Source organism: Aulonocara stuartgranti (assembly GCF_965226115.1).
Source record: "Aulonocara stuartgranti genome assembly, chromosome: 13".
In the NCBI taxonomy this organism is placed as follows: Eukaryota; Metazoa; Chordata; class Actinopteri; order Cichliformes; family Cichlidae; genus Aulonocara; species Aulonocara stuartgranti.
This window is the reverse complement of record NC_138949.1, coordinates 243,995-271,560: the sequence shown is the minus strand read 5'-3', so window position 1 is coordinate 271,560 and position 27,566 is coordinate 243,995. Positions and strand designations below refer to the sequence as shown.

Here is a 27,566-nt window from a genome sequence, read left to right as displayed (position 1 = left end):
CCGCATGCAACTCTTTGGTCCTTATACTGCGGCCCTGCGTGGTTTGGGTAAAATAAATGAGAAGTGTTTAGCTGAAGTGTATTTTATTTGTGTTTAGTTCTTTTTTAACTTGTAGTTCTACATTGGAAGATTATTGTGATATTGAAATATAAAAATAAAATTATATTTCATTATTTTTCGTTGCTCAAAATAAGCGTCACACTGGCGGAAGCCGGTGTAGCCGCCGAAACGCTGTGCATTTATCGAGACTTTCGACCCCAGGTAGGCCAGTTATGGATCTTCGGATCCACATTATGTCACCAGCTGTTCTCCACCGTGAACTGTGTTAAAAACAAACACGCTCACGCCTCACAGACGACAGCTTACAGTCCTGTAAAGATGAAAGTGACTTCGTACAGCCTTGATCTGCAGACGCTGTGCGCAGAGGTTCAGGAGCAGAAGTCACGGCAGGCCCGACGATGTTTGCATGAACACGTTTTTCAGCATCTCTTTATCGACCGCTTTTCACACACGGTTGCTGTACGCACACAGCAGGCTGTAGCTTTGCAGCTCACAGCCCGACACACACCAACACAACAGCATAGAGAGCACAGACTTGTGATTTTGGGTGCCGCTCAGGTGCATCCGACTCCCCTGCAGCGGCGCTGCAGACCACGCCCCGCCACACACGTTAACATGGTAAAATACATATTTATGCAGAATTTTGCAATATTTTTTTTAGCAGCATAGTGTTTTTTTCCAATTATTTTTTAACATTCAGGTCAAAGCTCCAAAAACCCAAAGGCGATACAAGGGTGGCGGCTCTCAACAGTTTTTCTTTGCTACATGGATCATTTTAGTTCAGCTTTTAAATTCATGTAAGAGACCTTCAACTGAGTGTCTTTCCTTTTTGTTATATTTCTTTAAGAGTTCAAAATGTGTTAATTACATAAATAAAATGTAGTTTTCTCTGTAGCACTTCATGGATTTCATAAGCAACACACCTTAGTTGCTCACACAAAGCATAAAGGTAAAAAAAACAATGTATACAGTGTTATCTTCATTTTAGATGTCAGAAAGTATTTGTGGCTCCCAGTGTTTTTGTTTGCGTGGAAACCGGGTCCAAGTGGCTCTTCGGGGGTTAAAGGTTGCTGACCCCTGCCCTAGCCCCTTAACCTCACCTAAATGTAACCCTGACATTAAAACCATATTTTGAGTCTCAAAAGTGTCTTCAAACTAATGGGGACCGGGATTTTGGTCCCCACGAAGACATTAATACCCATACACAGGTACACACACACACACACACACACACACACACACACACACACACCTGACACACAGCCCTAAAGCTACACCTCCAACCAGTAGGTGGGGGTAATGCGCCTGATTGTTGGAGTCAACTGAAGACGAAGAAAAAAGAACTACAGCCCCCAGGGGGCACTGCGGCCCGCAGACTGTAAACACACATGAAGGACGGAGAGAGCAGAGAGAAGCATGATCGGTGAGTCTACCGGACCGATCAGCTGATTGATCCGGTCAGTCAGCTGATCTGCTTTTTTTGGTTGATGCGGGTCAGTGAGGGTTCTGTGTGGGCTGTCCTGTGTGCGGATCGGTGGCTGTGTCCCAATTCAGGGTCTGCACGCTTGAAATACGCATTTTAAGGGCGATTACGTCACCGCCACGCGACGACGGCTGTCCCAATTCGAAGTGTACTTCAAATGCGCCGTCGATTTCCCCAAATATCAAGCGTGGTCCGGTGCACGCTTCGTGGTCCCATATATCACACAGTGGCTGTCTCCCAATTCAGGGTCTGCAGCCTTAAAGTACGCAGCCTCAACGATCCTCAAGGGCCGCGTACTCAAAGACCGCTAAGGCCGGAAGTGCGAGGCTTGTGAAATGGGACGGTCTAGCCTCCGTTGCGCTGATACTGTTGTTTGTCAATAAAGTAAAAAAAAAAAAAAGCCTCCGTTGCGCTGCCCAGGTTGCCTAGCAACCATGATAATAACAGCTGGAAACGTGTCATAGCTTTGTTTGACAGAAATGAAGGAGAAAATCTTTTGTTCATTTGTTTGTTTGTTTCTACATGAGCTTTGATCATTCTCTGTGAGATGAAGCTCAGCTATTGAACGGCGTATATTTTAAAGTAAAGACTTTAAAACCAAGTTAGTACAAATGTCACTAATGTCACATGACTTTGCCGACATGTGGCCAACAGGAATGTTTTATTGTTCTTCGTTATTAAACATTTGCACATAAATAAGTGACATAATATTCAGTACTTAAAGTGTACTCTTCGGGCGCCCCTCATCCGCCGTTTTTTTCTGCAAATTTATCCACACCCACTGCTGCGCTATGCATTCTGGGATATGTTGGGCCACGAAGTCTACACTGCCACAGCCTTAAAATTCAGGGAAATGAAGGACGCATTTCAGGGTCGCATTTTGAGCAGCCTTTGAATTGGGACAGCCTTCGGCGCGCCGCTGTGACGTAATCGGCCTTGAAATGCGTACTTTAAGGCTGCAGACCCTGAATAGACTACTTGCACTAGGGCATGTGACGTATTTCCGTTTCCAAATAGTACCGCTTGTGCGTTTCCGGTACGTTTGCTTATCTATCGGTAGCTATGCTAATGTCGCTTCAGAATGAGTATAAAAAGGAAAGTGTTTAAAACAGACCATTTTCAACAGCAGGAGAAGAAATACTCCGAGCATCGCTGTGTCCCACTTTGTTCAGCTTCAGCCAAATTTAACGGCATACTAAGTTTTCATGCCTTTCCGACCCATTCCACTTGAGAAGACAATGGCTGGTAAACATACGCCGGGATCATTTCACGATTACCTCTCACACCAGGGTCTGCTGCAGACACTTTGCCAGTGATCAACTCATAGAGCCAACAACCCTCGATGGTCGAAGGAGGCTTATTAAAGGTGCTGTACCAACACTTTTTGAGTAGAATGGCTATAAAGTTGAACCACCGCGGCGTAGTGTTTGGGAGAGAACGGAGCGACGCCCTGAACTAGTTCGTCTTACAAGAGATCATGACTACTGCTCAGTCCCCGAGCCGTCTGCATTGGACATATCTGCATCAGCTGCAGAAGACCTGTTCAAAGACGTGGAGACTCTGAGGAAGGAAATACAGGAGTTACGTGTCCAGCGAGAATTTGGGTTACAGCGTTTTGCTGGCTCCGACACTGACATCCGATTCTATACCAGGTACATCTAAGTTCTATTCAAGCTAACTGTTTAAAATATACCAAGGTCACCATCAGTTAAATTTAGAAAGTTTTTCCAGTCTTAATGAAAACAAAATAGAAATTTACTTTTTCTCTGCTGATTGTATGTTTTATGTAGATGCTTTAGTATTTAAACGATATCCTAATGCTACAGGTAAAATACAACACCAAATACTCTTAATCAGACTATTTTATACAGCATTCCATTAGCATATTTGTCACAGTTCACATTATTTTTATGTCAGTGTGTAATGTTAATTAATGATTGACACGATGTATGGCTCTCTCGTGAATAGATTTCCAAGCTATGATCATTTGATGGCATTCTGGGTTTTGATTGAGCCTTGCATCTATAAAATGATCCGGGTTTCAAGAGCCAAGTCAGCTGCCAATCGGAACGAAGAAGTGTTGACACCTGCACGCACATCAACAGTAGGTTATGGGTTTGTTGGTAGTTAGAACTAGAGGTGTAATGTTATTGTATTTATGTACAATAACATTACATTATGTACAGTAGCATACATACACAGGTGTATGTATGCTAGACTCAGTATCCTTTACATACATACACCTGTGCACTACAGCACCTCATTGTTTACCCCATGGTACGGTATGCATAACCATTACAAAACATTTAGCCAAGAAAAGCATAATTTTACTAGTTCATAGCTTAAGGAGTAACATTTTCCCTTTTGTTTTCACCTTCCAGAGGCAGCTGCTACAGCCAATTGACGAGTTTTTTCTTTTCCTGGTTTTCCTGTCAGTTGGTTTGAAGGAGAGGGACCTGGCACACCGATTTAACATACACCAGTCCACAGTGAGCCGCATTATTGCAACATGGACAAATTTTCTTGCCACTGCACTGGGGTCTCAATGCATCTGGCTTACACGTGAAGGAGTGCAAGCTTACCTCCCTGAGGAATTCAAAGATTTCTCAGACACCCAGATGATCCTTGACTGTACAGAGCTGAGGTGTCAGACACCATCCTCACCACTTCTCCAAAGTGAAATGTACTCTTCGTACAAATCCCACTGTACGATGAAAGCCCTGGTTGGCATAGCTCCACATGGTCCAGTGACATTCATCTCTAATCTGTATGCTGGTTCGGTTAGTGACAAGGAACTATTCAAACAATCAGGCATTGCTGAGAAGTTGACTGAAGACATGGCAGTGATGGTAGATAAGGGCTTCCTAATCACTGATTGTTGTAAATGCAAAGTGTACTGCCCACCTTTTCTATCTAAGCAGAAGCAGATGCCAGCATACCAGGTTAAGGAGACGCAGGCCATAGCCAGACTCAGGGTACATGTGGAGCGAGTCATTAGGAGGATCAAACAGAACAAACTTTTTGATAGCATCATTACCATGTCACATGTTTATAATATCAACCAACTGTTTGCAGTGGCATGTATGCTGTCAAATTACCAGAACACAGCATTAGTTAAAAAATGGGTTAAGGCTCTGATATCTATTCTGTATGACTTACAGCAGTTATGACATGGTCTGATTTTCTCACCCAATAAAGGAATATTTCATATATCAGTCTACTCTTCATTCTATCAGACACAGTTATCACAGCTCGTACATTTTCCTTTTTACACATGTATGTAAGCATTGAGCCAAATTTAGTAATGTCAACATATTAAAAGAACAATATTTGTCTCTTATATATAATACATCTATATATACACTGTCACAGATACTCGTCTTTGAGTGAAGATTTGAGGTGATAAGAAATATAAATAACTGCAACTTGAATCTTTGACCCAGAGTTCAAGCTCACTGCTATAACACACACACACACACACACACACACACACACACACACACACACATATATTTACAGTCCCGTGGTCTCAGCCTCAGATACTCAACTAATCAAAGTGATGTCATGACAAAAATGAATGACCAACAAAACATTTTTTCTCCTTCATTAATTTCAAACAAAGCTGTATGTAACGTTTCTCGTGGTTAGTATCATGGTTGCTAGGCAACCTGAACAGCGCGACGCAGGTTAGACCGTCCCGTCCCATTTCACAAGCCTCTCACTTCCGCACTTCTCGTACTTATAGTACGCACCGTACGTAGTACGCGTAGTGCGTGTAGTGCGCGTGCCTCAAGCGTGCAGACCCTGAATTGGGACACAGCCAATGACCTGATTAGAGTTCAGGTGCTACACGCAGTGACGTCATTTTACTTTCAAAAGAACACGTGGCAAATAACCTACGTGAAGCTGAAGTGTGTGTGTGTGTGTCTGTCCTCAGTGTTTGTGCGCTTTAACCTGGGCCCTGGCGTCCCGGTGGAGTTGCAGGAGGAGGCGAGCGTGGCTCAGCTGAAGGAGGTGGTGGGGAGTCAGCAGGGGGTGCGGCCGGAGCGCCTCAAGGTGCTGTTTGCAGGCCGGGAGCTGCAGAGCACCGCCACACTGCAGGTACGCTAGAGGTCAGGGGTCACTGCGGGGTCGAGGCATCTGCAGGAGGAAGTGATCACTCAGAGGGGTCTACATGCCAGTGATCTCCTCCTCTTCCTCGAATTTCAGTAAAATTCCGGTTAAACTATCTAGTTTTCTCAAACAGGTCCTCTCCTTCTCCTCGTCTCACATGTGGACACTTTGGAACAATAGACTGATAACCGCTAGAAAGCCATTATTTACCAGAAACTGGTTTGAGAGCGGCATCTTGTTTGTAACTGACTTGTTAGACTCTAATGGTGCTTTACTGGATTATGTATCTTTTCTGAAGAGACACAATTTAGACTGCCCACTAAAAGATACCAGAAAGGTTTGTCATGCTATCCCATTAGCTCAGCTATTATGCAACACATTGTTACATTCTAACATCAAACCAGCGCTGCCAAGCTTCAAAATTGGAAACTTTAATTTAAATGATAGTACAATAAGTTTATTAGAGTGAACTTCAAATCGATTCTTTTCCATGAGTTTGACTCGGGTAGACGTGTGCAGGCCTTTCACGGGGATCAGTCACTAGTGGAAAAGGTGTTTTCTGAATTTGTTAAGTAGCCTGTTCCTCCAAAAGTTAAAGAAACCCATTTTAAGGTCATTAATAATAAATACCCCGTATCTGAATTTCTAAAAAGGAGGTTTACATTTGGACCCGTGTTCTTTTAGTGATTCAGCCTGTGAAACATTACACCATCTGTTTTTCTCATGTCCTGTATCAGCTGGTTGTCACTCAAATCAGTGAAAATAACTCCTCCCAGACTGAGCTCCAACAGGGAGATCAGTTTGAGAACAGAAAAAAACACCTCTGCACATGAAAAAACACTTAATACACCAAAGAAACACATGACAAGCAACGGGGGGGTGCAGCATCGGGAGGGAATAAGTGTCGAAGGCGTTTGGAAAGGGAAGGGAGATGAGTGTGTGCATATCAGTGTATATGTATGTGTGTGTCCAGAGTTCAGCTGGGACAGTGTCCTTCGCCCTGCCAGGCTAAGTAAACAGTCTTCCTGCCAACCCAGGTGGCCTTTATTCCTCTTTTAGGTTTTAGAGAACAGACTGTGAGAGAATGTTCCAGGGAAAGTAATACAAAAAACACGAGACTAGACAAGGACACAAGAGGCTAAGCAGGGAAGCTAAGGGAGAGGAGGAGGAGAGGAGAAAAGTGCGACCGCCTTCGTCAAGAGCAAGAGCAGAATATAGATTACCTTCTATGCAATAATAACTCCAGTACTGAAAAGAATGGTTCAGATCCCTCCAATCTAAATAATTTCAGGCCAATTTCAAATCTGCCTGTCTTAGCCAACGTTCTGGAAAAGATAGTGGCTGCACAGGTTCATCGTCATCTCACTGGAAATAACCTGTACGAACAGTTTCAGTCCGGCTTCCGTTCATGTCACAGTACAGAAACATGTCTAGTAAAAATCACCAATGATCTTCTGCTTGCAGCTGACTCTGGACTCATCTCCATCCTCATTCTTCTTGAGCTTACAGCAGCTTTTGCCACAATCTCCCACCACATCCTTCTTCACAGATTAGCATCTATTGGCATCAGTGGTACAGCACTCGCCTGGTTTACTCTGGCTGCTCACAGTTTGTTCAATTACTCTCTCACAGATCAGTATCTACTCCAGTTAATTCTGGTGTACCCCAAGGCTCTGTCCTGGGTCCTTTACTTTTTATCATCTATCTCCTACCCCTAGGTAATATTATCAGGAAGCCTAACTTCCAGTTTCACTGCTGCGCAGATGACACCCAGCTCCAAACCCACAGCTACTCTCCCACCCACATCCATTTCTGACTGTTTAAGTGAAATCAAGGTCTGGTTTACTCACAACTTTCTTAAATTTAATAAAACAGAATTCATTTTAATAGGCACCAAATCAAAACTGACCAAAGTCCCAACCAGTCTTTCGTTATCCATCGATGACTGTTGTCACACCCTCCCCTCAGGTTAAGAGTCTTGGTGTCATCATCGACAGCGCTCTGTCCTTCGCAGCACATATAAATTATATTTTCATCTCTGTAATATTAACCGCCTTCGTCCTTCACTCACTTCAAACAGTACCGCCATACTTGTCGATGCTCTTGTCACATCTCGTTTAGCTTACTGTGAATCCCTTTCTTTGTGGTCTACCTCATAAATCTCTCCATAAATTGCAGTTAGTTCAAAATACAGCTGCTCGTATTATTTCCAGAATTAGATCCACTGAACATATAACAGCTGTTCTTAAACAGCTCCATTGGCTTCCAGTTCACCACCATGTCAATTTCAAGATCCTTCTTCTCACTTTCAAAGCGCTTCATAACCTCGCTCCTCCATATTTATCTGATCTTCATACGTACTCACTCCATCGTACACTCCGCTCTTCTTCCCTTCTGTCTGTTCCACCTGCTCGCCTGACTACCATTGGACTCAGAGCCTGTCACTAATGAGCCAAACGCTCTCACCACTTTTAAATCATGTCTCAAAACTCATCTATTCAGCATTGCATACAGCTGATCTGTCTTAGTCCATTTTTACCTTGCTCAGTTTTTATATTTGCTTTTATACTTTTATGACTGAATGACTGACTAAATTAGATTTTACCATGTTTAATATATTTTTTGCTGCTATTGCTCACGTGTTTTTGTAAGGTGACCTTGAGCGTCTGAAAGGCGCCTATAAATAAAATGTATTATTATTATTATTATTAGAATAAAGATATGATGCACCAATGCAGACCAGTTCATTGCTATTAAGAAGTTGGATATGGTTATTGTCCGTGAGAGGGGGGCAGAGAGTTCAGGAGCCTCACAGCCTGTGGATACAGGCCGTTGGCCAGTCTGGATGTTCTGGCCTGTATAGACCTGTACCTTCTCCCTGAGGGCAGCAGATGGAAAAGGTGGCGCGCAGGGTGATGTTGGTCCCGCAGGATACTGTGCACCCTCCTCAGACAGCGAGTGGGGAAGATATTACTGATCTCTGGCAGACTTGTTCCAATAATTCTGCCAGCTTCTTTCACCACCCGCTGGAGTGCTTGCTGATCGGCCTTGGTGCAGCTGGGGAACCACACTAGAAATCTATACGTCAGAACGCTGCTGATGGCACAGTTGTAGAAGTTCAACATCAGAGATCTGGGAATGTGTGCGCTCCGCAGTCTCCTCAGGTAGTAGAGGCGCTGTTGGGCCTTCCGTACAACTGAAGAAACTGAAATCCAGCAGATCTGTTAAAATCTATGATGACGTTTCTCATCTGTTACTGTTTTGATTTTTGCCTCCAGTCTTTTGTTGTTTTTGTTGTCTTTGAATATTGTTCTACAGTTTTATCCTCTACGACAGTTTGTATTTGCATTGTTTTAATTATTAATTTAAAAAAAAACCTCCTCTTCCTCCTCCTGTCACTCAGGGCTGCGACCTCCCAGAGCAGAGCACCGTCCACGTCGTCCTCCCTCCTTCAGGCGCCTCCTTTCAGCGGCTCATGCAGGAGCATCGAGCTGAGGACGGAGAGGAGGAGCAGGAGCAGGGCTCTTTGACCAGGCTGGACCTCAGCTCTTCTCGACTCCCTGCCAACAGTGAGGGAGGAGAGGGCAGAGCAGAGGGGGAGAGTCTGAAGGAGGTGCAGGCTGGAGCTCACAGCAGTGAGTATGTCATGGTTACAGGTGCCTCGATGCCCCGTCCCTTGCTGCTGCTGAAATTCCTGAAATGTAATGTTTTTTCTAATGAAACAAATAGCACACTGGACTCTCAGAAAGACTTATTTATTTATTTTATAACCGATTTTTATTCAATTTAAATTTTATTTTAACTGTTGCCTCAGCTGACAGTACATCCTGTTTGAGTCCCGAGTTTACGAGGGCACCTGAATGCATCACCTGTCTCTGATCAGTGATCCATCACACACCTGAGATGGAGGTGTGAGGGAGGAGTCTGATATATTTCTGATGAAAGAATTAAAAATGAGCTGAAACACGTTTTTATACATGAAACACATGAAGTGCTGTAATACTCCCTTCAGAGTAGTATTACTCAGTACCTCGCTGGAGCTGTGAGTTCCAGTGCTTCTTGTTTCTTATGTACGATGATAAAGTAAAACGTTTGTATAGAAATGTCCCTGAGCACTTGAGCGCCACCTTCTGGTTGCAGTAGCACATTACATTCTTTCTGCTGCCTGGAAAAGACGAGTACCACCAAATACCCTGAAATTGTATTTATAACCCTAATCATGCTTGGCAGCACCTTACTACTCTGACTGTGTACTGTGTGTAAAGGTGTGCGTACCTGCAGTACCTTCTTCGTGTTCTGTAAGAGCTGCCGCTCCATCGAGCCAGGAAAACTGCGAGCGCGCTGCCGACGCTGCAAACAGACGGCGCTGACGCTCAGCAGGGTGAGAGACGTTTCTGCTTAAACTACACAGCAAAATCTCCAGTGTTAAATTAACACTAGAGAGTGTCTATATGGGTCCACACCTCTGAGTGTTAAATACAACACTGTTGAGTGTTAAATTAACACTTTTGACAGTGTTATATGTTTAAAAGTAACCTAGTCAGTTTTGAAGATTAACAAAGACTAACACTGAGCTGTGCTGATTTTCTAACACTGGAAAATAACTCAAAATATTAGAAATATTCCAGTGTTAGAAAATCAGCACAGCTCAGTGTTAGCCATTGTTAATCTTCAAAACTGACTAGGTTACTTTTAAACATATAACACTGTCAAAAGTGTTAATTTAACACTCAACAGTGTTGTATTTAACACTCAGAGGTGTGGACCCATATAGACACTCTCTAGTGTTAATTTAACACTGGAGATTTTGCTGTGTACAGTACTTTTATTACAGTGCTTATACTGCAGTACTTGTACTACAGTGCTTATACTGCAGTACTTGTACTGCAGTGTTTGTACTACAGTGCTTATACTGCAGTACTTGTACTACAGTGCTTGTACTACAGTGCTTGTACTACAGGGTGGTCCATTTATATGGATACACCGTAATAAAATGGGAATGGTTGGTGATATTAAAGTCCTGTTTGTGGCACATTAGTATATGTGAGGGGGCAAACTCCTCAAGATGGGTGGTGACCATGGTGGCCATTCAGAAGTCGGCCAGCTTGGATACAACTTTTGTTTTTTCAATAGGAAGAGGGCCATGTGACATATCAAACTTATTGGTAATGTCACAAGAAAAACAATGGTGTGCTTGGTTTCAACGTAACTTTATTCTTTCATGAGTTATTTACAAGTTTCTGACCACTTATAAAATGTGTTCAATGTGCTGCCCATTGTGTTGGATTGTCAATGCAACCCTCTTCTCCCACTCTTTACACACTGATAGCAACACCGCGGGAGAAATGCCAGCACAGGCATCCAGTATCTGTAGTTTCAGGTGCTGCACATCTCGTATCTTCACACCATAGACAATTGCCTTCAGATGACCCCAAAGATAAAAGTCTAAGGGGGTCAGATCGGGAGACCTTGGGGGCCATTCAACTGGCCCACGACGACCAATCCACTTTCCAGGAAACTGTTCATCTAGGAATGCTCGGACCTGGCACCCATAATGTGGTGGTGCACCATCTTGTTGGAAAAACTCAGGGAACGTGCCAGCTTCAGTGCATAAAGAGGGAAACACATCATCATGTAGCAATTTCAAACATCCAGTGGCCTTGAGGGTTTCCATTGATGAAGAATGGACCCACTATCGTTGTGCCCCATATACCACACCAAACCATCACTTTTGTTGTTCCAACAGTCTTGGAGGGATCCATCCAATGTGGGTCAGTGTCAGACCAATAGCGGTGGTTTTGTTTGTTAACTTCACCATTCACATAAAAGTTTGCCTCATCACTGAACAAAATCTTCTGCGTGAACTGAGGGTCCTGTTCCAGTTTTTGTTTTGCCCATTCTGCAAATTCTGTGCGCCGATCTGGGTCATCCTCGTTGAGATGCTGCAGTAGCTGGAGTTTGTAAGGGTGCCATTTGTGAGTAGCTAATATCCGCCAAAGGGATGTTCGACTAATGCCGCTCTCCAGTGACATGCGGCGAGTGCTACGCTGTGGGCTCTTGCTGAATGAAGCTAGGACAGCCACTGATGTTTCTTCATTAGTGACGGTTTTCTTACGTCCACATTTTGGCAAATCCAACACTGAACCAGTTTCACGAAACTTAGCAAGCAGTTTGCTAACTGTAGCATGGGAGATGGGTGGTCTCGTAGGGTGTCTTGCATTGAAATCTGCTGCAATGACCCGGTTACTGCGTTCACCAGATATCAACATGATTTCGCTCTTCACGTGTTAACCTCTTCGACATGTCAATGGCTGTGAACAAAGAGAAACTTGTAAATAACTCATGAAAGAATAAAGTTACGTTGAAACCAAGAACACCATTGTTGTTCTTGTGACATTACCAATAAGTTTGATGTGTCACATGGTCCTCTTCCTATTGAAAAAACAAAAGTTGTATCCAAGATGGCCGACTTCTAAATGGCCACCATGGTCACCACCCATCTTGAGGAGTTTTCCCCCTCACATATACTAATGTGCCACAAACAGGACTTTAGTATCACCAACCATTCCCATTTTATTACGGTGTATCCATATAAATGGACCACCCTGTACAGTGTTTGTACTACAGTACTTGTATTACAGTAGTTATACTGCAGTGCTTGTACTACAGTACTTATACTGCAGTACTTGTATTACAGTGCTTATACTGCAGTGCTTGTACTACAGTACTTGTATTACAGTACTTATACTGCAGTGCTTGTACTACAGTACTTGTATTACAGTACTTATACTGCAGTACTGCACTGACTGTGTGTGTTGCAGGGTCCGTCCTGCTGGGACGACGTGCTCCTTTCCGGTCGCATCCATGGCATCTGTCAGTCAGAGGATTGTCAAGGCAACGAAGCGGTAAGGGGCGAGGCTTCACCAAAAAGCTGAATCAGTGATGAATCAGAAAATAAGCAGCGGCTCAGAGACTTATCTGCAAACTATTGATCAGCTGTCAGAGGGGTGGAGCATGACTTCATTTTTTTCCCCAGATATTTTTATTGAATTTTCTGCATCCATTTTACAAAAGACAACTTGAACAATATGCCGTTTTCTTTTTGAAGAACGTAAAACAATATGAAACATACATTCCACCTCATAATTACAAGAGTACCAGTAGGTGTACAAAAAGGAAAAAAAAAAGGATCCAAGCTAATAATACAAATAGTAAACCCTGGAGTACAAGATAGCAGTTCCTGAGTGGACAAGAGAGATATGCAGAGTTTCAGAACCCACACCCCTACACAAACAAAAAACAAAACGGAACAAACAAAATGAGTGGTCAGCTTAGTCGTCGAAATAAGTCAAATCCGTAAGAAAAAAGAAATATGTATAAAGTAGATAAATAAATGCCATCATAAAGTGCAGGCACAATAGAGTCTGTATAGTTAAGCATTAGATAAAATAGAATAAAGTCTGAGCTGGCTAACTGGGAGTGTTACGGGACTGGAAAGTCTGCACATGATCAAAAAAGGGTTGCCAGATCTTAAAAAATTTGACCATAGACCCACGCAGGGTGAATTTAATCTTTTCGAGTTTGCTAAAATGCAAAGCATCTCTGATCCAGATTTCCCAGGATGGGGGAGAAGGGGACTTCCAACATAACAATATTCTGCGTCTTGCCAATAAGGTGAGAAATGCTACCAAATCCGCCTGGGGAGTCGGCAAGACAACTGTATCAGGAAGAACCCCAAACAAAGGGGTTGAGGGCACAGGTTGGAGGGTTAGCTGGATGATCTTTGATAGAGTCAGAAAAATATTAATCCAGTATTGTTTGATGGATGGACATGACCAAAACATATGCATTAAAGAGGCAGGTGTTTGATGACAGCAGTCACAATCAGGGCTAAGGTTGGGGTATATTGGAGCTAGTCTGGCTTTAGTCCAGTGTACGCGGTGTAAAATCTTACATTGAATTAACCTGTGTTTGGCACATAATGAGGAGCCATGGACCCGGTAAAGAATTTTATCTCAAAAGACATCCTGAATCACACATCCCAAATCCGGCTCCCATGCCATTTTAATAGCCGAGGTTGAGGAGTTGCCAAATGAACATATTCTCCCATACAGACAAGAGATCAGGCCCTGTGATGAAGGGGGAGGCAATAGAAGGTTATCAAAGTCATGACAAGGAGGTTAGATGGGAACTGAGAGGATTTCTCCTTAACAAAACTCCGGATTTGTAAGTAGCGAAAAAAGTGACTTTTTGGAAGGCCAAATTTAAATGAGAGCTGTTTAAAAGAGGCAAATGTATTCTGAATATACAGATCAGAAAAAGACCTGATAACCAAGGAGGCCCACAAACAAAAAGCACCATCAACTAACGAAGGCTGAAAAGAGGGATTTTTCAAAATGGGTGACTGAAGGGAAAAAAGTTCAGCTTAAAATAACGACGAAATTGATGCCATATTTTCAAGGTAACTTTGACAATAGTGTTATTATAAAAACCTGCACTCGGAGGCTGCTTTTGGGCATAAATCAGGGCTGGTAAAGAGGATGAGGCACAGGAAGAAATCTCCAAGCTCAGCCACGCCGGGGCATTATTCATACCTTCCCCCTGTAGCCAGTACCTGAGAATACGAATATTACATGCCCAATAATAGAACATAAAGTTTGGTAAAGCCAACCCCCCCATCTTTTTCGGTCTTTGAAGATATGTCTTGCGTATTCTAGGGTTTTGTTTTGTTTTTGTTCCAAATGAACCGAGAGAATCTTGTCTAATTTAACAAAAAAAGAAATTGGGATAAATACAGGGACACACTGAAAAAGAAAAGAACATTTTGGAAGGATGTTCATTTTAATCGCATTTATACGCCCTGCCACAGACAGATGGAGAAGAGACCATCTGTCCAAATCCTGCCTAACTTTCTCCACAAGTGGGTTGAAATTAAGCTTGAAAAGATTATGAAATCGACTTGTAATTTTAACCCCTAAATATGTACAGTTGTCCAATACAAGTCGAAAAGGCAGTGCTGTACACTGATATTTCTGTGCAGCAGCATTCAGAGGGAACAGTTCACTCTTGCCGAGATTCAGCTTATAGCCAGAAATAAGGCTAAACTGTTCAAGTATTGAGAGCACCAAAGGAAATGAGGATGCTGGTTTTGAGACATAAAGAAGCAAATCATTTGTATATAAGGAGACCTTTTGTTCCATACCATTTCTAGTAACCCCGGTGATACCTGGGTTAGATCTCAGCGATATGGCCAAGGGCTCCATTGCAATTGCAAAGAGCAATGGCGACATGGGACAGCCCTGCCTAGTCCCTCTGAACAGAGGAAAAAAGTCAGAATATGTGCCATTTGTTTTGACAGCGGCAAACAGGGAAGTATAAAGAAGTTCCAACCAGGAGATGATTATCCACACGCATCGCTAAAAGTTTAGCAAGGATTTTATAGTCCACATTTAACAAAGAAATGGGACGGTATGAGCCACATTGTAATGGATCATTATCCTTTTTTAAGATCAAGGGTATAGATGCCTGTAGTAGAGAAGGTGGGAGGGATCCAACTTCAAGTGAATGCTTATACATATTTACCATGAGTGGGGCCAGTCTAGGCATAAATTTACGATAGAACTCAACGGGAGACCCGTCCTGTCCAGGACACTTAGAACACTGCAATTTGCTGATAGCTTTCAGGATCTCTTCTACAGTTATTGGTCCCTCCAGCCGAAGACTGTGTGTTTGATCAATTGATGGGAGTTTAAGATGATTGAAAAAGGAGTCCAAAGATTCAGTGCTAAATACAGATTCAGACGCATAAAGAGAATAAAAGTCTCGAAATTGGTTATTAATTATTTTAGGATCCATAGAAACACTGTTTGATGTCTGAATCCGAGGAATGGAATGTGCAGCTGCTGCACTACGAAGCTGATGGGAAAGCAGTTTACTGGCCGTATCCCCATACTCATACTGGGAGTGCTGACACTTCAACAGCATCTCTTCAGCCCGAGCAGAGGACAGGTGATTAAACTCAGTCTGCAAGGACAGCCTGTCGTTATAGGAATGGGTATCGTTTAGGTTTTATCCAATACCAGTACCAAACCGGTACTTTTGAAACGGTGCCGGTGCTTAAACGGTGCTCGAACCGGTGCTTAAAGAATGGAGAACACAAACTTTGTCCAAAAACCTCTCATGTTCAGCTGTTTTTTTGTAAAAAGATAACAATGTTAGCCTTTTCTGCATCTATGGGGCATATATGGTATCACTCTTGGCTGGAAGCAGTGCTTAAACAATGGAAAAAACAAACTTTGTCCAAAAACCTCTCATGTTCAGCTGTTTTCCACTTTTTGTTTGGTCATTTTAGCCTTTTTGGCCAGGGTGAAGGGAGCATCTGCTATCAAACAAGAAGACAGCCGCATGTAACTACGACGGTGTTTGCTAGAAATTTATTTTGCCTCAAACGAGGCAGTGGCAGAGGAACACAGAGTGGCAGAGTTTGAAATATTACTGTTTCTGGGTCACAAAATAAACTTTAAAGATATTTTCATGCCAGAATGGTGCTGTGTAAACTTCTAATATCTGCTCGATTCATCAAGACATCACATATTTGCACAAGTGCTCTAACGTTTTTGGAGCACTTACGAAGTCTAAAATGATCTGACACAATCTGGGCACCAAAAATTGCAAATGATGGAGGACCTTGCTCCTTTTAATAGGCTGATTCAGACCTTTACAATTCCAGCTACAGAACGTAAACGAGTGACCTGCTTGTTGGTTATTAATATTTAGTTGCGATACCATGTTAGAACAAAGACAAAAAAACAAAAGCTGACCGGTGAGAAGCACAGAAAGAACAAAGTCAGTGTACAGAACAGTACAATATAAAAACAAAGAGAACGCCCAAACTTCCCCCTAAATGCTGAAGCATCTTCCCAAACAAGATGCGCGCACCCCCCACCAAATACACCCCTGAGCACTTCTTCCCAACCATCCAAAGTCTCAGTTGAGTTCAAGCTCCTTACAATACAAGGCAGAGACAAATCAAGGATTGTATAAAAATATATTAGAACAAGACACATCCTATAAATCAAGTTCACCTCAAATAAATGTTACTAAAAAAATAAAAAAAATAAAAAATTTCACAGAAGTTAACCAAGATGAACATATCAGCCTAACGGGCTAAGACACTTATGTGTCCTGAGAGGCAGGGCCCCCCAGGATCTTATTGGCAAAGTCCGTGGCAGACGCAGGATCAGTAAACTTACGTACAACTCCATCTGGAAGTGATATCCTCAGTTCCGCTGAATAGAACAGGCCGAACTTGATCCCAGGACTAGAGTGCAGAAGGTGCTTCAAACTAGTAAACTGCGAACGTTTTTTAGCCACTGCAGGTGTGAAGTCTGGAAAAATGGAGATCCTTCTGCCCTGGTAAAGTAGAGGAGAGTTTGCTCCTGCAAGACGTAGCAGCTGTTCCTTGACATGGAAGTAGTGGACTCTAATGAGCAGTGGGCAAGGAGGTGCTCCATCTCTGGGCTTTGGTCCAAGGGATCTGTGAACCCGATCCAACAGAGGTGCTTCATTCCGTTTCAGAAGATCTTGCAGGAGATGGGAAATAAACTCGCTAGGGTTAGATTCAATTAAATTCAATTCAATTTATTTATATAGCGCCAAATCACAACAAAAGTCGCCTCAAGGCGCTTCATAGATACAGAGAAAAACCCAACAATCATATGACCCCCTATGAGCAAGCACTTTGACGACAGTGGGAAGGACAAACTCCTTTTTAACAGGAGGAAACCTCCGGCAGAACCAGGCTCAAGGAGGGGCGGGGCCATCTGCTTCACACCATGGTGTCTAACAGCGCCCCGCCTCACTTCAGTTTTTCCGGGAACTTTTGATTGTCACATGAGCCATCACAGATAATGTCATTGATTAAGCCAGGTGGAGTGTGTGTGTCTGTCTTCAGGAGTTTTACATGAAGTGTGCGTCTCACCCGACGTCAGATGATGACCTTTCCGTGGCCCTCGACCTCATCATGACCAACACCAGAGGCGTGCCCTGTATCGCCTGCACCGATGTCATGTACAGCGCACACACACACACACGGACACACACACACACACACACCACCCATCACCCATCAGCCAGGTGTAATCCCACCCCTTCTGCCTCTCAGGGGCGTGGTCCTGGTCTTCCAGTGCTCGGAGCGTCATGTGATCTGTCTCGACTGTTTCCAGCGTTATTGCCAGACGCGCCTGAATGACCGGCAGTTTGTGTACCATCCTGTGATTGGCTACTCGCTGCCGTGTGCAGGTGGGGACAAGGGGTGTGGTCAATGCAACCTTCACTCTCTGTAGAAATATGTCAGAACAAGACTGCCCAAGAATCTGAATTCATTTTCAATGATCATTGTTCATTAACTGCAGACAGGAGCATGCGACATTATCAGACATGTGTGAGTGTGCACACGCGTGTAAACATGTTTCATGTGTTAATGTTTCAGTCGGCTGCGACGACTCTCTGATTAAAGAAGTTCATCATTTCAGGATCCTGGGAGATGAGCAGGTACACGCAGTACTGCATCACAAAGATAATTATACAAATACTCTCACACTTACTGTGAGTGAAACATTGTGAAGTCTGTCAACACTCGGCCAACAAAAAATGATCAAAAAATAAAAACAAATAAATAAATAAAAGAGTGAACGTGGCAGACAGATGTCAGACAGACTCTCAAATATGAAATCCCTGAAGAAGATTTTTGTAAGCAAATGGGAACCAGTAAGAGCCAATGAGAGGCCTCTGCCTCAATCCTAGCCAATTACTGTGAGCAGAAAGGGGTTACCATGGCAACGATAACGCAAGAAAACCAAAATTCATCCAGTGAGCATGCTCCAGGTGAGTCAGCTGAACCACCTGCACCCTCAGTCACCTTTGCTGTGTCCTCTCAGTATGGGCGCTACCTGCAGTATGGCGCTGAGGAGTGTCTGCTCACCACTGGAGGAATGATGTGTCCATCACCTGGCTGTGGGGCGGGGCTTCTCCCACCTGATGGCAGAAGGAAGTTGGAGTGTGACCGCCGGCTTGGCTGCGGCTTTGTCTTCTGCAGACTCTGCAGGGGGGAGTACCATGAGGGGGCGTGTCAGGCAGTGACAGCCCCGCCCACAGGGGAAGCAGCACAGGTGAGCTGGCCAGTTACAGAGGTTGTAGGACGATGACGAAAATAAAACAATCAGCTGACTCCTCTTCTTCCTCAGGGCTTCGTGGTCGGGGAGGAGGCGTCGCTCATGGGGAGATGGGAGTCAGCGTCTCTGCTCGTCATCGCCGAGTCGACCCGGCCCTGCCCAACGTGTTCGGTTCCCGTGGAGAGAAATGGTAAGGGACAGCTGTGGTGTCATACATGTCGAGGATCGTGTGACAATGGCTGACACGCTGTCTCCCCCTGCAGGCGGCTGCATGCACATGCACTGCCCGCTGTGCAAGGCCGAGTGGTGCTGGCTCTGTGGAGTCCCCTGGAACAGAGAGTGTATGGGAAACCACTGGTTCAGTTAAACGGGTCACATCACTGCTTGCGGTCACAGAAAAGACTGATGGCTTTAACATGTTCTTCCTTTTTGTTGAAGCCCTTTCACAATAAAAGTCAAATGAAGTTTTTAGTCTGACTGACTGACTGTTTGAATAAACATGTGGATCCAACAGTGGGAAAAATGTTTATTTTCACCCTTGGACTTTCAGGTTTTACTGTCTCCTTTGTTAATTTGAGTAAACATTTCTGAGTTAAAATATCTTCACGTGTATGCTGAATCGTCCAGGTAAAGAAAGTTGATTCTGTTCATCTGGACGTTTTCAGATGAGAAACGTTTCATCATCAGGTGCTACGGTGGCCCCTAGAGACAAAGCACGTACAAACTCCAAAACACAACGGAAGTGCTCCAGGACGTAACTACACAAGCCAGGTACTTCCTGGCTTGTGTAGTTACTAGGTACCAAAGGCTGATTGAAATGCGGCCCTCAAACGCATCCTTTATTTCCCTGAATTCTAAGGATGGGTCGGTGTAGCCTTCATGGCCCAACATATCCCAGACTTCATAGTGCGGTGGTGGGTGTGGATAATTTTGCCAAAGAAAACAGTTGAAGCGGGGTGGCCGAAGAGTAAAATTTCAAAAGTAAGTACTGAATATTATGTCACTTATTTATGCGCAAATGTTTAATAATGAAGAACATTAAAACATACTGTTGGCCACATGTTGGCAAAGTTATGTGACATTAGCGATGTTTGTACTAACTTGGTTTTAAAGCCTTTACTTTAAAATATGCGCCGTTCAATAGTCGACCTTAATCTTACAGAGAATCTGATGATTTTATGGATAATTAAAGTCAGTCATATATCCACAAACACAACAAGCTGAAAGTCAGTGATGCTGCTCGGTTTGCAGTCCTGAATATCACGGCACAAGCAGGATTCACTGCACTGTTAATGTTAGCTATGTTATATTGCTGCCTCTGTTCGGTGGTGTCGAGCCAAACGGACTTTAACGTGTGTTTGAACGAGCTGACGGTTCACTCGTTAAGCTAAAAGAAAGATGCTTTAATCACAGGAGTCAAACATGTGTCCACTGTATATGTTTAAAAGTAAGCTAGTCAGTTTTGAAGATTAACAAAGACTAACACTGAGCAGTGCTGATTTTCTAACACTGGAAAATAACTCAAAATGTTAGAAATATTCCAGTGTTAGAAAATCAGCACTGCTCAGTGTTAGTCTTTGTTAATCTTCAAAACTGACTAGCTTACTTTTAAACATTTAAACACTGTCAAAAGTGTTAATTTAACACTCAACAGTGTTGTATTTAACACTCAGAGGAGTGGACCCATATAGACACTCTCTAGTGTTAATTTAACACTGGAGATTTTGCTGTGTATAAGGATGTTATGTGTTTGTAGACTTTCTGCCCAGTTTGACCCATTTAGCAGAAGTCAGCCTGTTTAAGGCTCTGATATCTATTCTGTATGACTTAAAGCAGTTATGACATGGTCTGATTTTCTCACCAAATTAATGAATATTTCATATATCAGTCTACTCTTCATTCTATCAGAAACAGTTATCACAGCTTGTACATTTTCTTTTTACACATGTATGTAAGCATTGAGCCAAATTTAGTAATGCCAACATATTAAAAGAACAACATTTGTCTCTTATATATAATACATCTATATATACACTGTCACAGATACTCGTCTTTGAGTGAAGATTTAAGGTGATAAGAAATATAAATAACTGCAACTTGAATCTTTACTGAAGCTCAGTATTTGACACAGAGTTCATGTTCACTTCTGTAATAACTAATAATGATTAATATAATAACTATAATATTGGCCATATTATATTTACATTACCAAAGTGATATGACTTTAGTCTCACGAACAACATTACAGGGCTCTAGAGTGCGACCAATTTGGTCGCAAATGTGACCAAATTTTTCAGTGGTGCGACTAAAAAGAAAAATTTGGTTGCACCTTTGCGACCAAATGTTCGGGTAGCAAAAAAACAAAAAATCTGCAACCTTCCCTGTGGTCAACAACAGACACACATTATGCCCCTATCGTGGACTAAACCAATCAGAGATAGTAAGGGGCGGGACCTCTCTGATTGGCCGTGGTCCAGTTGAAAGTGCAGGTGGAAGTGGGAGGTGAGTAGCTTGAATAAAGCGATATCAATTCATTAAATCCTGAATCGACTTTTAAATATAACTGTGTTTTGCCAGAAACGCCAGATTCTCAGATTAACACCAGCACTGCCCAGCCTTCTACCTTTCTACCTTTAAAACCCACCTTCCAGCCAAATGGCTGGTAGGCTTTTAGCTAGGCTTTAGCTTCAGCCAAGTGGAAGCTAAATTGTCTAGTCATTCATATGTAAATTAGGTTGTTATCTGGGAATTCTGGAGGGGAGTGGGGGTGTGTGAATGAGGGGGTGGGGGAGTTGCTAAAAGCTGTGAACTTCCTTTTGTGTTCGTCTTGATGCATTCTCAATCATCCAGGGAAATAAATCTCCAAAAGTCACCAACTTGGAGTGGTTAGTTTCCTGAGCCACAAGGAAACTTGTGTTTCAGTTTGCCATCTTAGGGAGAAATCAACACACATGGGTGTATGTCCTTTGTTGCTGAGATTTATTGATAAAAACAGTACAAAAAACCAACCATTTGTACACATATTTACAAATAATAATAAAAAGTGAGTACATTTCAACATTTTCTGTCACCCTTTACAACAAAACAAAGTGTGGCGTGGATGTGATGGACCAGATGGTTCGGGAGTACACTGTCCGCAGAGGAACACGGTGCTGGCCAGTTGCCGTGTTTTATAACATGATTGACATGGCAGCACTGAATGCACATGTGCTGTATCAAGCATGCACCGGGACGAAGGAAAGACGGGTGGACTTCCTGGTGGAGCTTGCAAGAGAGTTGGCTCACTCTCATGTAGCTGCGAAGAAGGCAAGAAAAGAACAGTTGTTTTGGACACAACCCTCCACACATAGCCCTGGAAAAAGAGCCATGTGTCAGGTCAAACACAAATGCAAGAACAATCATGCCACTGTGCGATGTGTTCACTGCAACAGATACACATGTGGTAAATGCAGACTACAGATACCATGGCAGTGCCAGGATTGTGAGTGATTGCTGAAAATGTTGAAATGTACTCACTCACTTTTTATTATTATTTGTAAATATGTGTACAAATGGTTGGTTTTTTGTACTGTTTTTATCAATAAATCTCAGCAACAAAGGACATACACCCATGTGTGTTGATTTCTCCCTAAGATGGCAAACTGAAACACAAGTTTCCTTGTGGCTCAGGAAACTAACCACTCCAAGTTGGTGACTTTTGGAGATTTATTTTCCTGGATGATTGAGAATGCATCAAGACGAACACAAAAGGAAGTTCACAGCTTTTAGCAGCCCCCCTCCCCCCCCCCTCATTCACACACCCCCACTCCCCTCCAGAATTCCCAGATAACAACCTAATTTACATATGAATGACTAGACAATTTAGCTTCCACTTGGCTGAAGCTAAAGCCTAGCTAAACACCTACCAGCCATTTGGTTGGAAGGCGGGTTTTAAAGGTAGAAAAGCCGAATGGCTGCTCTCTGGGACTCTAAGTGTTTTAAAGCTCACAAGACCATTTCAACAACAACCAAACAGCAAATGAGAGCAGGGGTCCGTTCTTCGTACCTCGCTTACTACATCCAAGATCAAATCATCGCACCAACTTTGAGCTCGCTATTCCGGTTCTCCGAACACACCTGTTGTTGACGATTAGTACAGCTGGATGAAGTAATGTGAGATCACTGGGTGGCTTAACAGGGGCTACGCATCGATAGTAGAAACATTGATCGGCAACCCTTTGATTGGTCGGCGAAAATGTCAAAGGAGCGCGCTCAGTATTTTTCGGCAGCAGAGCAAGAACTCTTGATTGAGGGATTTCAGGAGTTTCAGAGTTTAATTAAAACGCAAGGGAACACTGCAAAGGCTGCAAAAGCAAGGAGAGAGGGCTGGCAGAAAGTTGCTGACAAATTAAACTCGTAAGTACTTTATTAATAATAATAATAATAATGGATTGGATTTATATAGCGCTTTTCAAGGCACCCAAAGCGCTTTACAATGCCACTATTCATTCACTCCCACATTCACACACTGGTGGAGGCAGCTACGGTTGTAGCCACAGCTGCCCTGGGGCAGACTGACAGCCCCAGGGCAGACGCAGGCCCCTCTGGCCCACACCAGTAGGCGGTAGGGTAAATCTATTATATTATATTACATTATATCCTCTTTCACATTAGAGCCACAACAGGACCCACTAGAACATGGGAACAAGTAAAAGTGAAATATAAGAATATTCTACGGAATGGTAATATTTATCACTTATATTGCTTTTAGTCTCTTGGAAAGAGACCCTGAAATAATCTGTTTGTTTGTTCATAACAGCACCCAGGAAAAGGGCAGAGCAAAAAAAGACAGGTGGTGGTCCTGCACCCCCACTTCAAGAACAGTTTCCTGTCTCCAATCTCTGTTTTCTGTATTATTCATTCGCTTATTACCCACCAGTCTACTGTTGTTCACAGCGCTGTGGCTGCTGTCTTTTTCTTTTCTTTTTTTCACTTAAATGACCTCGGACAAGAAAGCCTTTTTTTTCTGTTGTTCAATACTGAAGAAATTTAAACTTCATATGCAGAACATTGTAGAATATTTTTAAGGTTATCTGCTATAAAAAGCCAGACCAGGAAAATCTCCTTCATGTTTTTCTGTTTTATTCTCAGTTACTTTCACACAAAGGCATCTGCTGTGATGCTCACAATTCTGATGAAGTCAGTACTGATAAATGATCAGAATTATAATATTTCTGACTGTCTGAGGCTAAGTTGAATCGAATCGGGACTTTGAAAACCGGAATCGAATGGATTGTAGAAATCAGTGATGATACCCAGCCCTATGAGCAGCCTAGGCACGACAGAAGTGGATGTAGCTGTAATAGGAAAATAACTATTGCTAACTTTTCTGTTAAGGCCTGATGCTTCTGAAATTAATAGCCAGTGCTCTGACACGGTGTCAGCAATCTTTGAATGCTGAAAAAGCACAGTGTATCCAGAAAAACACATTATATTATATAAATTATTAGAAAATTTGTGTGCGCCTAACTTTTGTGCCGTCCGCCCATGGCAAAAAGTTAGTCTAGAGCCCTGCATTAGCTAATTGTTATTTACTAGCTTTTATTATTATTAATCCTTTATTTATCCAGGTAAAAAATCTCATTGAGATTAAAAATCTCATTTCCAAGAGAGACCTGGCATCATAGCAACAAAAGTCACATATCACATAGGTATATAACATTTAAAACAAATACAATATCCCATACAAACATGTGTAAAATATACAATAACAGATCAAATTAAGAGTACATTTAAAAGCAATCACACTGAGTAAAAGAGCTGTTCTCTCGTTCCTTTAAAACAGACTTAAACTCTCCCAAGGTAACCAATTCTGATAATTTCAGTTCCTTCTGCAGATTATTCCAGGAAGCAGGGGCAGCATATTTAAAAGCCCTTTTCCCCAATTCTGTTCTAATTTTTGGGACAATCAATTGTATGATTTAGCTAATCTTAAAATGACTGTTCAGTACAGAAATGAAGCCCAAAAATCATGTTTTACAGTCCTGTGGTCTCAGCCTCAGATACCTATCAAATCACACAAAGCTCATGTAGAAACAAACAAACAAACGAACAAAATATGTTCTCTTCATTTCTGTCAAACAAAGCTGTATGACACGTTTCCAGCGGTTAGTATCATGGTTGCTAGGCAACCTGGGCAGCGCGACGGAGACTAGATCGTCCAATTTCACAAGCCTACAAGCCTTGCAGTTCCAGCCTTAGCGGTCTTTGAGTACGCGGCCCTTGTGGACCATTAAGGCTGCGTACTTTAAGGCTGCAGACCCTGAATTGGGATACAGCCCATGTGTTTGCAACAAACTTGCCATTTATTTTGCAAATCGAGCTCAACACTGCCCCTAGCATCCTGGAGCAGTTCCTTTGTGTTTTGGAGTTTGCATGTGTTTTGGATTTTGTACGTGTTCTGGGCCCTATTTCAGGAAGCCGGTTTAGAAAACTCAGAGTTAAAAATGATACACGGGGTTGAGTAACCCCGAACTGTCCAACTCGGAATATTCGGTTTCAGAAAGGCTGATAACAATTAGTTCAATCAACGCGGAGTTGCTTTAACCCCAAATTAAGGGCACGCACGAGGATACATAAAGCCCTGATTAGTGGAGCACAGATTAAGCGAGTCACCATGGAGACGGAGGGAAAGAAGGCGCGGTCAATGTATTTTACAGCGCTTGAGGCCGAAATTCTGATGGCAGCATATGCCGATAACATGCAAATTCCGCGGAAAAAAGGTAACACAGCCTCAGCTGCAAAAGAAAGGGAGCATGCACGGCAAAACATAGCCGACAGAGTCAATGCGTGAGTGTTAATTTAAACATTGATCTAGGGATTTCCACCCATTTAACACGTTATTTTATTATATTTTATTTTATTTTATATTTTATACTGTCACGGTTCTGGGTCCGTTGGACCCAGTATTTTGAGTTTATTATGTTTTGGTTCACTTTTGCATCATGGATTATTCTTTGTTTCTCTGGTACTTTGTGTTTCAGTTATCTTGGTGTTTTGGATTGTTTCTCATTCTCTTGTTGTGATGTTTATTATTCCATCCATCCATCCATTCGCTTCCGCTTACCCTTTTCAGGGTCGCGGGGGGTGCTGGAGCCTATCCCAGCTGTCATAGGGCGAGAGGCGGGGTACACCCTGGACAGGTCGCCAGTCTGTCGCAGGGCCAACACACAGGGACAGACAACCATTCACACTCACATTCATTCGAACATTCACACCTGGGCCCTGTTTCAGGAAGCCGGTTTGGAAAACTCAGAGTGAAAAACGATACTCAGGGTTGAGTAACCCCGAACTGTCCAACTCGGAATATTCCGTTTCAGAAAGGCTGATAACAATTAGTTCAGTCAACGCGGAGTTGCTTTAACCCCAAATGAAGCGCGCGGACGAGGATACATAAAGCCCTGATAAGCGGAGCACAGATTAAGCGAGTCACCATGGAGACGGAGGGAAAGAAGGCGCGGTCAATGTATCTTACAGCGCTTGAGGCCGAAATTCTGATGGCAGCATATGCCGATAACATGCAAATTCCGCGGAAAAAAGTAACACAGCCACAGCTGCAAAAGCATGCATGGCAAAACATAGCCGACAGAGTCAATGCGTGAGTGTTAATTTAAACATTGATCGAGGGATTTCCACCCATTTAACACGTTATTTTATCATATGTTATTTTATTTGTTATTTTATACATTTTATTTTGTGATGTGATGTGAGCGCAGGTGCAACCCAACAGGCCCCAAACGTGCCTGGCAGCAAGTAAAAATGAAATATAAAAATATAGTCCAAACAGGTAAGGTGTAATTGTATTATGAGCCATAGTGCTTGGTCTGTTTGTCCCATGTAAATCAATTGCAGTTAGAGGCTACATTAATTTTCTTTCTGTAAGCACTTATTGAAATTATCTGAGCACATTACAAGTACATATTTGCTTACTCTGTATGCTCAAATGTGGCCCGTTATAGCCAACAGAAAAAAAGCGGAGGCCCGAAAAACAGGTGGGGGTCCTCCACCACCACCACTCACAGAGGCTGAGCAGTTGGCCCTCAGCCAAAACAGTGGGCGCCCTGTGGCTGAAGGCATCTCTGCGGGGACATCCTCTGAGTCAATAACCCCGCAAGACACAAGTGCCTACATAGGGGGTAAATTCAAAATAATACATGATGTGCATACATCCTTTCTTCACAGTCACCTTTGCAGTGCGACACATTCATTTAATAAACTCTTTACCATAATGAATTATTTTGTAGTGAAGTTATTTTCCGACTGATTTTGCCTTCCCTCAGTCTTGGTTGTCTTTGAGAGCATAATGACAATGAAGTGTAAGGTGCTTGGTATGTTTGTTAATTGCCATTTGGTCCCTTGTAAGTTATAAGTGACCTGTATAAACCTCATATTCTATCAGTTGATGGTGGTGGTGTACTGCATCTGGTGCAGCCTCCTGTTGAGCCAGACCAACATGCAGTTGTGAGTAATACTCCACAGATTATATGAGTTTACAGTAGAACAGCAATGTTGTTTATTTCTTTACTGCAGGAAAATAATGAAGAAACATTGACAGCTGTTACAGAGGAGGAAGCAACAGAGACACTTTATGAGGTTTACATCTTTTAATACTTTGTGTACAGGAAACACAGGCGACCAATAAAGCCAGTTGAACAAAAAATCTGTTTATTCTTCTTTCAACATGTTGAGGTGATGGGTCA

At 42.8% G+C, this 27,566-nt stretch overlaps 2 protein-coding genes across 2 annotated transcripts; both read left to right on the top strand.

The window, feature by feature from the left end:
• The first annotated feature begins 1,400 nt into the window (after positions 1-1,400).
• On the top strand, positions 1,401-19,341 carry prkn (parkin RBR E3 ubiquitin protein ligase). Its single transcript, XM_082556867.1, has 11 exons — positions 1,401-1,483; positions 5,481-5,644; positions 9,060-9,291; positions 9,922-10,037; positions 12,478-12,561; positions 17,610-17,725; positions 17,820-17,956; positions 18,147-18,208; positions 18,595-18,825; positions 18,901-19,018; positions 19,092-19,341. The coding sequence occupies exons 1-11, from the start codon at positions 1,477-1,479 to the stop codon at positions 19,193-19,195; spliced, it is 1,371 nt and encodes a 456-aa protein (XP_082412993.1). The 5' UTR covers positions 1,401-1,476; the 3' UTR covers positions 19,196-19,341.
• Positions 2,949-5,275, top strand: LOC309720199 (uncharacterized protein). The gene is made up of 3 exons (XM_082556874.1): positions 2,949-3,195; positions 3,512-3,647; positions 3,925-5,275. Exons 2-3 carry the CDS (start codon positions 3,534-3,536, stop codon positions 4,711-4,713), a joined length of 903 nt encoding a protein of 300 aa, XP_082413000.1. The 5' UTR covers positions 2,949-3,195; positions 3,512-3,533; the 3' UTR covers positions 4,714-5,275.
• Positions 19,342-27,566: the final 8,225 nt, after the last annotated feature.